The sequence below is a fragment of the Neopelma chrysocephalum genome, unplaced genomic scaffold, assembly GCF_003984885.1.
Source record: "Neopelma chrysocephalum unplaced genomic scaffold, ASM398488v2 Primary Assembly neopelma1_23, whole genome shotgun sequence".
Lineage (NCBI taxonomy): Eukaryota > Metazoa > Chordata > Aves > Passeriformes > Pipridae > Neopelma > Neopelma chrysocephalum.
This window is the reverse complement of record NW_020897691.1, coordinates 32,058,955-32,076,989: the sequence shown is the minus strand read 5'-3', so window position 1 is coordinate 32,076,989 and position 18,035 is coordinate 32,058,955. Positions and strand designations below refer to the sequence as shown.

The 18,035-nt window shown below is 37.1% G+C and overlaps 1 protein-coding gene across 1 annotated transcript in view; it reads left to right on the top strand.

The window, feature by feature from the left end:
• The window catches only part of RFX6 (regulatory factor X6), a 34,706-nt gene extending 17,889 nt beyond the window's left edge, over positions 1-16,817 (top strand). Inside the window, exons 7-19 of the mRNA XM_027692648.1 lie at positions 201-308; positions 2,608-2,685; positions 2,779-2,892; positions 4,952-5,001; positions 5,417-5,576; positions 6,994-7,138; positions 8,318-8,427; positions 10,440-10,557; positions 11,643-11,765; positions 13,153-13,362; positions 13,885-14,394; positions 15,301-15,519; positions 16,292-16,817. Coding sequence (XP_027548449.1) covers positions 201-308; positions 2,608-2,685; positions 2,779-2,892; positions 4,952-5,001; positions 5,417-5,576; positions 6,994-7,138; positions 8,318-8,427; positions 10,440-10,557; positions 11,643-11,765; positions 13,153-13,362; positions 13,885-14,394; positions 15,301-15,519; positions 16,292-16,458 — 2,112 coding nt within the window. The 3' untranslated portion in view covers positions 16,459-16,817. The remainder of the gene's footprint in view (positions 1-200; positions 309-2,607; positions 2,686-2,778; positions 2,893-4,951; positions 5,002-5,416; positions 5,577-6,993; positions 7,139-8,317; positions 8,428-10,439; positions 10,558-11,642; positions 11,766-13,152; positions 13,363-13,884; positions 14,395-15,300; positions 15,520-16,291) is intronic.
• The last annotated feature ends 1,218 nt before the right edge of the window (positions 16,818-18,035 follow it).

Below are 18,035 nucleotides of genomic sequence, written 5' to 3'. Positions count from 1 at the left end.
TAGACAAATATTTAATAACTTTCCTGAGCTGGTATCCAGATCTGGATAAGCATCGATATTTTTGAAGGATTATCTGAATGCAAGTATTCTGGTACGTAGAGAGACTCATGAGATAATATACAAGTTTAGCATGATTTGTTGGTTTCAGTTGTATCGATATTAGCTATTTCAATGTTCCTGTTTTTTTCTTTCTGTTTCAGGGTGGTTTTACTCGTAAATATTCTCTGAGTTCCAAAACTGGAACACTCCTCCCAGAGTTTCCAAGTGCTCAACACCTTTTGCTTCAAGGGTGCATTTCTAAAGACAAGGTAAAATGTGAGCTGGTTCTTTTCTGATTTTAAGATCAAAAATTTGCCACAGAATGTTTCTTCATATCTTAGCCTTTGAGGTATTGACATGAAAGAGCCAGAAATGTCCATAATCAAATAGAGGTGACTGATTTATAGAGGGGGCAAACCTTTACTAACACCGATTAACCGGCTTTCCACTGGAAAGGTGGTTGAATTATTTACCTATTAACTGACCCAGTATTTTACAAACTGATGGTATGTAAGACGGGGAGAGCAAAACAAACAAATAACTGAGAGTTGTATTCTTTCCAAATACCTTTGGATTTAAGGTAAGTTTTGTTCTGATTAGAACAGAACAAATAATTCACAACAAATAATTAGATGAATTTTACTCTCTTTCATTGTTTGAAAAGAGACCGAAAATCTGAACATCTGGGGTTTTTTTAATTACTAAAATCATTACTCAAATCAATATTTAGTATTGCTTATCCTAAGTATAACTGTTCAGTTAAAAGTATCTCTCTCATGTTTTATGTCTTTGACTCATCGCCTGTGTGTTATGTCTGTGTTGTTTCTGGTCACATTACAGGCTGCTACATCCCTGAACTGTCCTAGAAACCTTTTGATAGACATTGTGAACTCTCCAATTTAGCCTCCAGTGCAGGTCATGATGGTGACTGTTTTGAGATATGTTGCTTTAAAGCTTTTTGGTTTTGAGCCCTTCCTCTTAAGCTTTTTTCTAGGAAAGTAATGAAGCCTAGGATTCCTGTAGTGAGAAGCTAAACAAAAGGAGCCATCTTAGCTGGAAATATTACAGTTCCTAAAGAAAGCCCAGGTGTACTCAGCAGTGGGCACCACTTGTTGCTATAGCCTCCATCAGTGAATTGACATCTCTCCTATATGTAACAGTCTCATAATATTTAAATCTGAAGAACATTTGAGGTTCCTTGCAAACCCAACACAGCACTGTAAACAAAACTGAATTTTACTGCTCCAACAATGAAGAAAAAGTTGCAGCTCTTTCCCCCTTCATTTTTGAGTCAGCAGCATTGTGCCTGACTGTCTGGGGACAGACTTCTGGAGTTGTGAGGAGACTGGGAAGGGAGATGAATTTCAGTGTATCTCCCGTGCTCTCTTTCCTTGCTGCTCTTTCCTAATTTCTAATTCTCTTATTTCCTGCTTTCTTTCCTTACTATCTTTCTCCTCCTTCATCTTATCTGACCAAGGATTATTGAACCTAAGATTCTTAGGTACTCTGTTGAAGACAGTCCATATGTGAGGTTTGACTCCTGCATTAAACTCCTAGAAATTTCTTGCACCTGAAATCTCTGAAGAGTCCATAAACATAGCATTCTGCAATAAAATAGATGGGTAATTTCTGCATTTAATGTTTCTGAAGAAAACTTACCCAAACTTTAAACTTCCATCAACCCCTTTCAAAAAGAATTCTTTAAAATGTTCTTAGATCTCACACTTTGCCATTATTTTTCAAAGATACATAGTTACAGTAGCAGATCTGAAAGTCAGAAAGATTCTACTTTCAAAAAAATCTGCATGCTAAACCTGTTGCAATTAGATGGTACCAGGTTCACACGAAATCTGATAGTGTTTCGCTGGAGAAGTTCACAAGCTGTGACAACTTTTCTGTGATTCAGGACCATAATTGTTTTGCTAGCATTTTTCTTTTCTTAAAATAGTTTAGTGTACTTCCTGTCTTATAGTTTGCTACAAATTTAAAAAATTACTGCCTTTTTTTTTGAATAAGAGAGCACTCCACTCAGATAAAGTAGCCTGATGAGATGAAAGGGAGTTTTGCTTTTTAAAGTTCAGTGATTAAACTTTGACCAAATGACTGGCAGCTATTTTCTCATTTGTCCAAGTAGATGATGTTTCAGAACACTCATAGACGCCTATAGTAGCCTAATGATTAACTTGCACTGCTCTTTGGGATTAATCTTAGCTTCAGAAAGGTGAATTTACTTTACCATCTGACTGGATAATCTGACTATTGCCTTACTTTAATACCCACATTTTCACAGTGCATACATGTTCAGGTACTACATTTCTGACAACAACATAAATGTTTACCTTAAATAATGCTTGACTAATAATGACTTAAAAATGTTGATAAAACTAGAGATGAGTGCCCTCCTCATCACTTCTGGATATACAGACTGCCTACTTGTGAATATGCATTGCAATATAGTTTATATGGTATGCTTAAATAGCTACAGAGAGCAGAAACCTAGATCACTATAGTGGTAAAGGAGAGAGCTAAGAAACTCAGTTTTATCTTTCTTCCTTCCTTCCAAAACAGGTAGATACTCTTATCATGATGTACAAAACACACTGTCAGTGTGTCCTTGACAATGCAATTAATGGGAATTTTGAAGAGGTAAGGTTGTTTGAACAGATATTCTTGATATATATGCACAGGGAACCAAGAAAGCATTATTTATGTCTATGAATCTGGTTCCTATTCCTTTAGATTCAACATTTCCTATTACATTTTTGGCAAGGAATGCCTGATCATCTTCTTCCCCTGCTTGAAAATCCCATCATCATTGACATCTTCTGTGTCTGTGACTCAATACTGTATAAGGTAAGTTAAGCATTTAGCCACATGGATAATATCAACCACATTACAGCTTTTGTATCTGTAAAAACATACAATAACAGGATGCCATGACTGCTTTCTCCCTCTGCTGTGTAAATTGGCAAGGAAATAATTGAAATAAAGAAATAAAATGGGCACATGTAAGAGCTGAACTCCAGTCTCAGCTCTGCTGCACACTCGCTGTGTAACCACAGGTAGCACACTAACAATGAAATCCTGACCTACTTGCTTGAATGTAGCTAAAAGAAATGTTCGTGTGCTTCACTGAAAAGGCTGATTAAGGTAATCCTGGATGAAAACAGAAGCCTTGTTTTCACTGAAAAGATTATTGTAATTTCTACCAGCAAAGAGAGGCTGTGGCACATGGATGAGGTGATTCCACATGTCAGTCTGCTACTCACAGGTTATGCCAGGCCATGGTTTCATATTATGAAGTTGGAACAATACTGGGTTAAAATATTCCTGCCTCTCCTGCCTGCTGCGCTTCATATCTGTTCCTGTGCTGCTAGATGTACCAGAAAAACTGCTCCACTGTGAACTGGCTTGGGTTCAAAAAAAAAAATTTTAAGTAATACTTGTATGCAGAGCTTTTGTGCCATGTGAGTTCTTTGATCTAGTTCATGGCATGATCACACAAATAGTTGAAACAAAGTGAAACTTAGGAGTGTTGTAAGGTCTGGACTAGATGATAGTGCACTGGGGCGAAAATAAATAAATAAATAAATAATGCCACCAAAGTTTCCTAAGTTTTTCATTTCGAAAGTCAGATCAGATCATTATTTAATAGCTGCAAAGTACGTTAAGCTCCTCTGATAGGACATGTCATAGAAATAGAAAAGGATTGTCATACAGATGTCTCTCTAACAGATTTCACATCACATATTGATGGGAAGAAATAACTACTGGCATAACAGTAAACACCAACCTGTCAAAGCAAGAGACTTGGGGCTGTTTAGCCCTGATGCCCTATTGTAATCTATTTGTCATTCTTTCCTGTCCAAAAATATGGGGGAAAATCCAGAAATGATGAAAATATGTATTCTTAGAAGCATAACAATCTGTGAAGTAAGAAGAAGTGTTTTAGTTACCACAGGGAAGTAAAGGTAATTAGCATTGAGAATCATAATTACTACCCACGAGATGAGCCATTAAGCCTCATTTACTTGTAGTGATTACATTGTACTTTGAGTTTATGAGTTTTTTCCTGCTCTAAATGTGCTGTCTCAATAGATTCAATATTAACTTTATTCATGATAAAGATTTAATGTGACAGAAGAAGAAACACTACAGGAGCATTAAATTATAAATTGAATAAGACAGAGTTTCTCAAAAGTTCATAAATTTACTATTGTGCCTCTTCTTTGTCTCTCACTATTTCTTATTTATAATCATGTTAGATGTTCTTGACAGCACAGTGACAAAAGGAAAGAGGAATTACATTGGATTGTTAACAAACCATTTACATTAACAATGAAAAGAGATTTTTGTGATATAGGCTAACAACTTTGCCCTCCACAATAACATTCCCCAAAGGCCATGCCAGATGGCACAGTTTTTGCAAAAAGAGTTCCACACCATACTTAGCTACAGGGTACTATGGCTGAACTCTGAATGCTTTCAGTGCCATGTCCAGTTTGGCAGAAAGAAGAGTCAACAGCACTCAAGGACTCGGGAGATGCTTGAGTATCTGCTTTACAGAGACTTGGTGATGCTAGAAAAGCCAAAGTGTTTATGCACCTCACTTCTACTGATTTCCCTGCTGGAGGACATGTGGGATAGGATGTCTTGGTTTTTTTCTTGTTTTACCGGTATGCTGACATACATTAAGAATGAGAGCTATCAGTATATAGATATCTCATGTTCCTATGTAATAGTGACTGGAAAAATCTAGGTATATAAATATCTGGACAATAGCTTAAATGGCTTTATTCTGTAAAAAAATTCTGTACTTATCACTTTCCAATCTAAGTAGGCAAGACAGACATGAATGAATGAATAAATGGCCAGTGGAAGCTTGATATAATTTTCTGTTAACTTTTTGAAGGTTCTTACAGATGTACTCATCCCTGCAACAATGCAAGAAATGCCAGAAAGGTAGGTATTTGACAATAATCACAATACATTCTGGATCACAATACATTCTGTTTTTTAGGCATATTCCAAGTAAATAGCAGTAATTCTATATCCTCACAGTATTTATACTCATTTTTAGAACAGTAGAGTATGTATGACAAAATACTGTCAGCTCTGAAGACACCTATAGGACAACCTTAAAATATTACACAGTATTTTAATGTCTCAATTGGCTCACAATTTTTCTTGAGGAGGTACAGATCAATATATTTTCAGTTTTAGCTTAATGATTGGTCATTTCCTGTTTCCTTTCAATAACACCTGAAGAGTAATTAATAGATAAGTTAGTCATAGATTGAAACCCAATTATTTAAACTAATGCAAGACAATTTTTATTGGTGATTCTCTAAACCATGTTTTGGGTTTTTTTTTATAGTTTACTAGCAGATATAAGGAATTTTGCGAAAAACTGGGAACAGTGGGTTGTTTCCTCTTTAGAAAATCTACCAGAAAACCTGACAGATAAGAAATTGCCTATTGCAAGAAGATTTGTTTCCTCCCTGAAACGACAGACGTCATTCTTACACCTAGCACAGGTAAACAGAGTAAGACCATACATTCAGAAATTTGTTAGTTATATTCAGTGTGGCTTTCTGGCTATGAGAGATAATGCATTATTTTTTCAAGGTTGACCTTCAGCCATGGAAGACTTACATCTTGTACTTTTAACCATGAAAGAAGGAAGTGACCATAAATAGATCTGAGCAAAACTTCCAATTTTTGTTGTAGCAAAGAGAGCAAAGACCATGGTTACAATGAACAGCCATCACTGCAATTTTGGCAATCAAATGATGAAGTGGAATACATGTGTATTTGGTTTAGTTCCAAACTGGAAAATTTCAGATGATCTTCTTGCCTAGCAAAGGTTTGCTGTCTTGTCCATGATGTTCTTTAGTGAGCTTATTTCTGTTTGAGTTTTGAGCAAAAAGGGAACATGGGAGTGACAGGGAGTTGGGGACTCCAAGGCTGTGTTGTCCGGCTACAGGTATCTGCAACTAGGAGTCACCTCCAGGTGACTGTTTTATAGATTATACAGAAGGATACAATGCCTTTTGAGCATTGGTCACTGCTAACAGCTTGGGCTTTGAGGTGGTCATCCTCATGAATGACTATAAATGCATCATATATTCATCCTGACTTGGTTTTCTCTTTCACAAATATTAAGACAAAAGTAGCATGTAGGTGATGCTGTGAAGATGATCTGACAGGAAGGCACATTAGAAGAGCATTAGAAGTCTGATGAAAGGGAAACATTATCTTATCTGATCTGTGAAAAAATCCAGCCATGATAGTAAAATTAAACTTAAGGTGATCCCCAGGTGTGGGTCTGTCCTGGTTTTGGCTGGGATACAGTTAATTTTGTTCATTGTAGCTAGTATGGGTCTATGTGTTGGATTTGTACTGGACACTGTCAATAATTCAGGGATGTTTCAGCTACTGCTGAGCAGTGTTTACATAGAGTCAAGGCCTTTTTGGCTTCTCACACTGCCCTGGCAGAGAGTAGGTTGGAGGTGCACAGGTAGGTGGGAGTGGACACAGCTGGGACAGCTGATCCCAGCTAACTACAGGGACTTTCTATACCATATGGCATCATCATCAGCAATAAAACTAGGGGGAACTTCGGCAGGGGACCACTGCTTGGGCAGTTGGCTGGGCATCAGTCAGTTGATGAGCAGTTGTCTTCATTTGCATCACTTATCTGTCTTGGATTGTATTTTTCTCTGGTTTTGTTTGTTTGTTTAGTTTTTATTATTACTGTTATTGTTTTTATTTTTTCTTTTTAAAAATTATTAAACTGTTTTTACCTCAACCCACAAGTTTTCTTACTTTTTCAATTCTCTCCCCCATTCCATGACGGGGTGGGGAGTGACTGAGTGGCCGTGTGGTGCTTAGTTGCCTGATGGGGCTAAACCACAGCAGGGTCTCAGCATTTTACCTTGCTTTCTCTTGCAGATTGCTCGGCCAGCACTGTTTGATCAGCATGTCGTGAATTCCATGGTGTCAGATATTGAAAAAGTTGATTTGAATAGTATTGGTTCTCAGGCACTCCTTGCAGTCTCAGGGAGCACAGACTCTGATGGGGAGGTCTACAGTGAATGTAAGTCCATGGTGATATATTTGTATCATTATAATTCACTCTTTCATTCCATGCCACACTATTTTACTTGGACTGACTGAGACAAGGCACACATAGACACTGCATTCTGTAATCTAGTACAGTGTTAACTTCAGTAGCTTAAGAAAGCTTGTACTGGGAAGTCATCCCAGCTAGGTGACTTTAAATGGTTGCTGAAAATTAATTTACATGTCAGTTGCTAAGTGCAGTCAAATCTCTTTTGAAATTTTGATGTAATTAAATATGGATATTAGCACAGATCAATTCCTGAAAGATGTCTCAAAAATTCCACGTCATTATGGCCTGATGTAATGAATATTTTAATTTTTTTTATGAATAGGGTTTTTTTTGATGAAAGTTGATCTTAAATAAATGATTTTCTCTTTAGTGCAGCAGCTGCTTTCATACACAGAACAGAGTGAAGTATAAATTCTGAGGATGTTAATTTTCATATACATACCAGTTGTTGAAAAATAGATATAGCCTTTTCATTAAAAAGATAACTTTTGTCATAAGAGTGATGCTGATTAGAGTTTAGAGAGCTGAAAGGAATAGCAATGTGTTGTCTTCTAAATATTATTACTTTGATAATGAATGTTTGTTCTCTTTAATGGTTCATAATCCTATTCACATTTTTGAGTTGCCCATTCTCTACTTTTTTGTGGTTGTTTTTTATTTTATTCTTCATCTTTCACACTGGTTAAAAAAGAAAAGGAGAAGAGAAATAACTGGTCATTCAGGCACTTTTTTGAAAATGGGAATTGAGGAAGTTAGTAGTGAGAAACTTGTAAGATACAAGGGAAACTTAAGACACAACAAATCTGCCACATTACAGATAAAACTTTACTACTAAACTTAGTATTAGAAAGGTTTTCAAGGTTGAATCTTAAATGGAATGAAAAATACAATCTTCTTTTGGTTTTATTTTCTTGTAAAACTTCATTGTCTTACAGCCCGTGTCATTGTAATGCTTAAGTAATTAAAATATATATGACTGATGGATGTGTGTCTGCTTGCTTTGCTGGGGAATTACTTATTTCTTCACGGCTCTAATTCTTTGCTTTTCCTTTCCATGCTACAATATTGTCATATGGCTGGTGAGTGGTTTTTTCTTGTGTTCAGAATAGAGTGCGATGATATGTTCTCCTTTTTACATGGTAGATGACTCTATTACAGTGTTCCAAGAACTGAAGGACCTTCTAAAGAAGAATGCCACTGTGGAATCATTTATTGAATGGTTGGATACTGTGGTTGAGCAAAGGGTTATCAAGGTACCTTTCAAATGTTCTGCCTGACTCAAGAACAAATCCTACTCCCCTTACTCCTTACACAGACCCTTATGTAGTCCTATTGGTTTCCCACATGGGATTCTCATCTCTACTCCCATCTCCTTACTGTAACAGGGAAGTGCTGTTAGATCTAATAAATCATGTTGAGCCTGTTGAACAATCTTACATGTGTAACCAATTAAGAAATACTGTAACTGAAACAGTAAAGTCAACACTTTCATACACTTTACATGAAAGAAACCCTTCCAGCTTCTGTGTGCATGCAGAATCACAGAGGTATTTCTCAGTGAGTAAGGTGAGCAAAAGTTATTCCTTAGAGAAGCAATTCTTTCTTTTATGGCATTTGGTTGGTACTGTATATGGTATAAGTTACTGCAGCAGGTGGATTCAGAAGCAGCCAACCTCCAGAAGGATTTCTACGTACCAGGATGAAAGATACAGTTTGTAGCATTGTAAGGTGCTTAACACAGTAATGGATGGTTTTGATGGGATTCCCCCACCCGGCTCCAATTTACAAGATGCATTATCATCATGACTATTTTATATGCATGTAGTTACACAGGGATTAATATAGTACAGCTCGGAACAAAATAAAGGAGTTGTTATATCTCAAGTAAGAGATACTAACCAATTTGTGACTAAAAACTGTAAACTAGCAGAATAAGATGTTACACATTGCTTGCTAATTAAGTTGAACGCAGGTCTCCTCATCAGACTTGTTCTATCTGGAAATGAAATAATTTATCCATCATTTTGGGTAGCATCTTGATATGAGTGGATGTAAAAGGATGAAACAGTGCAGCTAGCATCGACTGGCTGGCAGAAGAGTGACTGCCACGTACAGGAAAACCATGGGCATGCCATTTTTCCTTTTGTTGCCTGTTTTCCCGAATTTCGATGGAGATAGTGATAGTTTCTTTCTTTTTAAAGTATTCTGAGTTTCCTAACATTGGCTGACATATGTGAGCAGCACAATGAGGAGCTCTGGATGATTCAGGGCAGCATAGTCAAAGTAAGTCCTTATCCTTATCCTTTGACAAGTCCCTAGTCAAAAAACTCCCACTGAAGCTGAGCAATCTCAATTTATTTTAGAACTGAATGATTATGGTCTAAAATTCATTCGACAACTTCAGAAGAAAATTTCTGATCAAACAGGTCAGGTAGAAAAGGTGAAGCACTTTTCCATTCAGTATCTACTATGTGCTTCTGTATTATTAAAGTTAACAAGTAAGGTTCCTAGCATTGCTTTCCTGCAGTTAAGGGGAGAAATACCAACAAGTTCTGATATGAAGCTAGGTCAACTAAGCAGAAGCTAATAATTGACAGAACATGCAATCCTTCCACTGCTGTCTGCCTTCTGTTCATGCTAAAATGTGGCTACTGTCAAACTCGCAAAACAACTTCTTTCTGTTTGCTGTTTGAGAAAGTAACAGGGCATATGTTACTACACGAACAAATCACTGCCAGAACAAAGTGACAGTATGAAATGAGCAATATTAAAAGCATCACTTTGATCATCGTGATAGTAAACATATCATTCTGTAAGAGAAAGTCTGGCCAGTATTATACAGATTAAATTAAAGTACAAGGACTAATTTCTGTTCCCTCTTTATGTGGAATAACATAGTGCCAGAAAGAGGGGGGATTTCTTTCTTACTTTCTGCCTTATATTTATAGAACAACTTGGCACCTTTAGTACTAGAATATGAGGTAATCTATGTACCTTCAGGGCATATCAAGGCCCAAGAAGTAAGCAGTTTGTTTCATCGAACATTGACATTCTATGAGGTCTGCACTGAAAAGGGAGGATCCTGCTCTTTTTTACCACATTAGGACACACATTAAGAAGATACTGTCAATCAAGCAACTTGATTCACTCTGCCACATTATCCTGAGTCAAGGACTCCTTGAACTCTCAAACATATTGAGTTATTCTCTCCTATGTGCAGAAAGCAGGTTACCATATTTAACAGTATTTTACTATTCTCTTTCAGGCAAGCAAGCAAAATGGGAGGTCTCTAAAGAAGAGAGCTCAAGACTTCCTTCTGAAATGGAGCTTTTTTGGTGCTCGAGTGATGCATAATCTAACCCTAAACAACGCATCAAGTTTTGGTACCTGAGCATTATAAAAACAATCATATTTTGTACATATATGCTGGTACTTACCAGCTTTCCTGAACAGAGGAACCTGTCCTAATCTAAAGATGCTTTGATCAAAGCCGCAAATGCTGTGTAATGTGTTTTTCAAACTAACATTTCATGCTAAATGCTAGCAATATTTTGGTGGTGACCTGTGTCACATGTTCATTTTTAAAACGTGGTTTGGGTTTTTTTAATTGCTGTTTGATACTGCTTTGTCATTTAAGTGGTAAAAGCTTTGTTTGCTTTGATATGGCAATGGAAGTGTAACTGCATAGCTCAGTACAGGAGACAGAAGATTTAAACTATTAGTTTTACCTGTGGATCAGTTTGGTAAAAAATTACTGTTTTGTAGAAGATTTGTGCATGATATGTTTTAATAAAAGCAAAAGAAATTTGGCAGTCACCACACATTTAATTCCAGGATCAGCAGATTATCAATTCAACAGTGTTTCTGGCTTTTAAAAGTTAAGGCTCACACATCCATCTTTAGGAATGTTTACATTTTTGGGAACATTCAGGAAGAATCTTTTATAAAACAGTAGATGGTAGAACAAGTGAAACTAACTCTAGTACATAATTTCCTAAATTTAGTCATAGGTACATTGTTATTTAAAATTCAGAGGGTATTTGAAATGGCTGTTAGGGACACACGTTTTTTAATGTGATATATCCTTGAAATAAGGTCAAAGACTTCACCAGTTATTGTCTGGTTATTTAGCACAAGACAAACAGAAATAGAGCAGAGGCATTCTGGCAGACTTTGGTCTTATCTAGCTCCACTGTGTGCCCTCTTCAAGTCTAAAGCATGTCTCACTTTCATCAGTATTTTTCTTTGATGTAATTAGTGGTCAAATAGCCTACAGGACAGTAAACAATTGAGCCAGGTGGGCCAGTGTAAAGAGAGATTAGAGCTAGAATTTAGGCACTATTCCTTGTTGGTCTTGCCAGGTCATTTAAAGTCCACAATTATTTGTTTGTTTCACTGGCTTCTTGTAGAATAGTGAGAGATGGTCACAAAGATAACTCAGCTACTCTCTCTCTTTCTCTTCCAAAAGGTTCTTTTCATTTGATCCGCATGTTACTAGATGAGTACATCCTGCTTGCCATGGAGACACAGTTCAACAATGACAAAGAACAAGAACTCCAGAATCTACTGGACAAATACATGAAGAATTTAGGTAACTAGAGCTTGGTCCTTTTACATGTACTTCTGTACTTTTAGAAATTGATGTATTTGTTTAACTTTAAACAGAAGCAAGTTTACCCTGTTTTCCTGAAGTTGTTGTTATATGCAACATGGTCAAATTCATCTGCAAAGTTTGTGACCATTCACTCAGCAATTCATTCACACCTTCCCAGCATGGTTCACTTCATAATATTTTGTGGGCTGTGAATACAATGGATCACTGAAATTTGCTTGAATGCAACAAATACTTGTAGGTACATTCGAAGAGCCATGAGCTGAAGTGTGAAAACAGGTTTAAGCAGCAAAAAGGGCAGAAATTCCTAATCCAGTTTTTCTCCAAAGCCTAAATATGTAATTACATCTTGAACTGGGAATGTACGAGATGTTACCAAAATGCAAATATCCCTGCAATGTTGGAACAAAAGTTTGGAGCCCTGTTAATCATCTTGGTGAAGTACTACTACATGAAAGAGAAATAAAATTATTTTAAAACAGTATCCTTGACATATTCCATCTACCAGGCCTCTTCCAAGTTAGACAATTTGAAGTTATATGCTCCAAGTTCTTTGCTATCAAAAGAATGAAGATGGATTTGGATCAAGTTCTGGTCCAAGTTAATCCTTAAAAAAACAGTGAAACTTCACTGGGTTCTGCAGAATTTTTTTTTATTAACGTTAGCACTGGCAATCAACTCCAAATCTGCACTTTGTTGAAAGAAACTTGCATAGACTTTGTCTGACAGTAGGTGCTGCACTTCTTTTAATTCAGCCTCTAAGAGAAAAACCTGTCCTATGTGCCAGTTGCCTTATCCTTGGGTATTTAGGTGAAATACTTGGAACCATAAGGTAGTATCGTGATTTCCACTGCAGAATAACAGAACTGACTTTATCAATAGTCTGCAGAAAACTAAAGAATTTAGTTTAACAAATTAAGAGTATAACAAATGCTTTTCTCTAGATACCAACATGAAACAGAGTTCGAGCATTCTAAAGTTCCCATTGTTAATCTGTTAGGATAAAGTGTTGAGCCTGATTCACCCTTAGTGCAATTTACTTTACTTCATTGTTGACATTTACTTCAAGGGAATAAATCTGATTCATACCTTCACTACGACAGCTTCGGTAAAGAGCTGACACTGTGTGATATAGATCTGTGGTCAGGGAAAATGATACCAACACTTTCACCAGGAAGATCAAGACTAGAGCAATATTTGTATTCATTGCCTACATGCAAAATATGCAGACTTCACAGGGTTTTAGAATAATCAACCAAAGATACAAACAAATTGGGCAGCTCATAGGCTGTCTATACTCTAGCAGTAAATTTATGTGCAATGAGCATACATAACAACCAACAGGAGCTTTGATTTACTCCTTCAGATGCAAGCAAAGCCACCTTCACTGCATCACCAAGCTCTTGCTTCCTAGCAAATCGTAACAAAGCTGCTCCTCTGCCCAGTGACACTTCAGTCAAGAATGAGTGTCTAGCAGAGCAAACCTATGTGTCCTTGTCAGCTAGCCAGCCCAGCAGTGTGCCTTCTGGTCTGAACTCCTTCACCTCAGGAGACAGTGAGAACATGCAGCTGACAGGTATGTATCAACTCTTCCAGCTTCTCCTTCCCAATTTGCTTGTTAGTCTTTTAGTTCACAGTAACATGTTGTTGTAGAAGAGGCAACGACCACATGCATTTATAAAGACCTCTTATAAACAACATTTCAGCTCACCTTCTGTGCTTCTTCTCTAAAGAGAAGTCAGCAATTGTAATTACCCTGCCAGTAATAGTTCCTCTTGGAAAAGTGGTAAACTACCTTATACCTCTTGGTTTGGTGAGGTTCTTATGAGGAGAGAATGAACAGTAACATCTGGAGCACAGGAGGATTGTAACTGCTGGAGTTTCCCACTGAATGTGTCGTCTCCAAGCTGGAGAATGAAAGGGGGAAGCTTTATAGCCTGTAGCCAAGGATTAAAAGCTGTGAGTTGTGTAGGTGGGGGCTAAAGCATATCTTTTGTAAAAGTTTCAAATAGTAATGTACACTTCGCTAGAGGGTTAGTGCCTTAACAGCAGTACTGCAGTATGGGTGCTAATCATGACTAATGTTTATTTATTCCAGATCAAATGGAGCTGTCTCAAAGCACTGGCCACCTCATGACTCCACCTATTTCACCAGCCATGGTCAGCCGAGGAAGTGTTATCAACCAGGGGCCAATGGCTGTGAGACCTCCAAGTGTAGGTCCCGTGTTATCGACACATTCACAGTGCTCTTCTTACTCAGAACCCCTTTATCAGACTTTGTCACAAACTAATCATAATTACTATGGAAACAATTCCAATTACCAGGCTATATTCAGAACACAAGCCCATTCCACTTCAGGAGCTTATGACCACAGAGCAGAGCACAGTCGATTCAATGCCTTCAGTGAACAGCAGTTCTCCAGAGACTACTTCAGCAACAGTTGTGCTGTGTCTCCATACAATGCCAGATCCCCTTCCAGCTACGGTCCCTCAAACATGCCTCAGGACACACACAGTATGCAGTTTCTGAATACCGGGAGTTTCAATTTCTTGAACAACTCAGTGTCTACATGTCCAGGAGCAGCATATCCTGCTAATGCTTCCAATGGTATTAATATATATTTTCTTTTTCCCTTCTGTTTCTCTTTCCTTGATGGAGTAAAATACTTTTTCTCCACTTTTTCTTTTCTATGAAAGATGCATTTCAACTCTTATTTATACATTCCTGTTTTTCACTTCTCTGATGACACACAATGGTGTAAAGCAGCTTAAAAAGCTACTTAAGGATTTATTTTCCTCTGGTGAATCCTAATTTGGCCTCAAATGCATCTGCTGACCTATGCTAATCTTCCTTTTGTACCATCACCACGTCTTGCACAAAGGAAGCAAAAGCAGCATGGCCTTGTCATTTAACAATCCCTTGAAAAGCCCCCAAAACATCTACTATGAAACAGAGCAGACACAAGATAGTTTACCTCTGGGATCAGCATAATGGGCCATTCTAGTCACAGGGTCAGGATCATGAAACAAAGTATAAAAATGTGCATTAACAATAGTTTGAGACTTTGGCCCTCCACCTCCCTCTGCTGGAGGAAAGACACAGTGGAAATGTTACTTTTATATGGATTAGTACATGCAGTAAGTCCGTATTACCCTGCAGATTTTCTTTCCATATATATCTTCCTTGGCTGTGAGCTTCAAAAGGGAGCATTGAACTATGGATAGGGCTTCCCATGGTGTCTCTTACAGCCACCAATTGCAGGCTATGTTTGATTCTGAATTTAGAAGAGAAGGGCAATTTTCTGTGCTGAAGGCATGACTGAACGCTTAGCATCTTTTTGTTTCCTTGTTACCACCTCTATTTTGGGTCAATCATTGCACATGTTTCTAATGTTACTAGGCTGTATGTGTACATAAATTATCTTATTCTCAAGTACTTTTTGTCCAAGGTTATCACAGGCTCCTAACCTACTCAGTAGTTTCACTTGTCTTTTTTTCAATCTTCTTTCAATAGGATATTATGGAAACAGCATAAATTATTCAGAATCTCATAGACTTGGAACAATGGTGGATCAGCATGTTTCTGTAATAAGCAGTGTAAGCAGCATTCGATCACTGCCATCATACAGTGATATTCATGATCCACTAAATATCTTAGATGACAGTGGAAGAAAACAAACGGGCTCATACTACACAGAGTCCTCACCTTCAATTGTCTGCCGGACTCCTATGCGTAAGTATAGCCAACAACTGAGGAACAGCTATGAACTTTAAAGCATCCTAGCAAGTGTTGAGTATTAAAGTGTAGCTCACATATATAAGATATAAAATGCAATATAGAGATGAAATAACTCAGTACTTCGGATTTATCATAAGATGTGTTTTCCTTAAAATTGCAGGACAATGGGTTTAATAACTCTTTGCTCCCATAAGGAGGTCTATGATCCGTGGTCCATGAGGAGTGGAATGACTGGCCTGAATTGCAGAAAAATCTGGTTTAGGAAACACTTTCTAACTATTAAGTGAACTAATAACAGACTGGGCTTTTCTAAGGTCTCTTAAGGATCCTAACTGTCAAACAGATCAAATGAACCCTGGGTCAGAGGTGTCTAGGTATATACTTCCTGTGGTATAGTCCCCATCCTGTGCTCCAACAACTGAGTATATTAGGCAAAGCTCCCACTGACAGTGAATTTTAGGCATAAATAACTGACTGCAAAGGGTTTGTTTGGGTATATGCCTTATACAAATGGCAGCTGAGTTTGGTCTCACATTCCAAAAAGGGTTGCATGGAAGATATAAACTAGGGCACTGTTTGTTTCTCCACAAGATTATATCTTCCTGCTACTTACCTGCTAACCTTGCATAGAAGATCAGACATTTCCGTCCTTCAGATGATGTGCCTGGTAGAAAAGAGGTTACATCAAATGAAAATGGATTGTAATTTCTGTTAAATTCGATAGACTGAAAACTTGCAATGATGGTAATTTTTTTTTTCACTACAGCTTCAAACTTGCAAACCACATCTTCTTCACAATGTATGTATGGAACACCTGGTCCGTTCCCTTCTCAGGAAAATCTGGAGGTCCATGGCCCACCAAGCAGAGATATGGTGTCATCGTTACCACCAATCAACACTGTCTTCATGGGAGCAGCTGCTGGAGGAACCTAACTGGGAGAAACATGTCAGTGCCTTAAGCTTAATTTCCAACTCCAGACATTAAAGCTATGAAGACAATGCCTTTCAAGTTGGTGGAATATAAAAGTATTATATTATAGGTGTTAGAGGAGCCATTTTAGTGATATTAGCAGACATCCACACATAAAAAAATAGCTATGTTTAGATTGGGTCCTGCTTGTGAATCTCTCAGGATTGTTCTCACCATTACAGCTTTTCAGTCAGAAATTTAGGGTAAGCAGAGAGAGCCACTGATTCTTGCAAATAAGACTAAGTTGTAAAGAAATTATTGCATCTATTCCTAATTTATTAAAAATGTTATTTTAGTCTTTCACTTATATATTTTCTTTCTTTTTTTTTATAAAAAAGGTTTATTTAATGCCTGTGTTGCTCATTATTTATTAGGACCACAGAGTAACTGTTTACTTTCTCATATTTGACAGACTGTCAAATGTATGTATCCTACCTCCTATGGAAATGTTTACAAGGTCAATTTTTACAGTTTTAAATGAAACTAAGCCAAATTCTTAAGTTTTTTACTGTTGTGTTCTGGAAAGTCTATTTCAAATGTTTAGTGCCTACTTGTGTAAGTGAAAGTCCTCAGGAAATAAATAAAACTTATTATGGGTATTTTATTTCTCTTTCTCTTAAAATAAAACCAACAAAACATGCAAATATAAGCTAACTAATTTCAGTAGCCTGCTACTGTAGTTGAATAACTGAAGGAAATAAAACTATGCCACTAAATGTCATGGGATTTCAGAACGACTTGTGGTGCAAGCCGAAAATTTCTGCTGATGGAAATCCACAAAAATATGTTCATCAATTTTCATGGGTTTAATGCAACTGTATAAACTGAAACCAAAAGTAATAAAAATTATTTTAAAATATTGCAACCCTTTAGATAGCTATTTTAATAAAAAAATATTTTACAAGTGCCATGATAATCTGTGCACAAACATGCGTCTGGAGAAGCCAGGTTAAGAATATTCATTAATGGTATTACAGAGGACAGAGAATGCACTTACAAAACAAACTTCTTGCTACACATTCATGAAATAACAGGTCTTACTTTATAATCTGGTTGTCCCAACAGCAGATTCAGTTTTGGATTTAAATCCAGTCTTCTGAGGGTATTTGATGTCCATATTCCCATTCAGCCCATTGAATATATGCTGAATATTGTGGAATTGGAGAGTAAGGCATTTTTTGGTGGAAGAAAATGGATGATACCATGAAAAAGCCTTTCTTTCTAATTCTGTATAACTTCCTTTAGTATTTTCTGTCATGAGAAGCCTGACTGCAGCAGAAAAGTAATAAAAAACTTTGACTGGGCTAGCTCATGCATAATTCCTGATATGAAAAAATTTATGTAGAAATGAGACACCATTGCTTAGTAATTCCACTGAATTGCTTCAACTCAATTGCTTCATCCTTCAGGATGAAGACTTATGCTGTGACCAAAAATGCCATAATGGTGTAAAAAAGTTTTGGTTTCTATAAAAATTCACAATGACATGTAGTGGTAACACAGACTATTCAAAAAAAATATTTATTAGACAAGGCTTTGT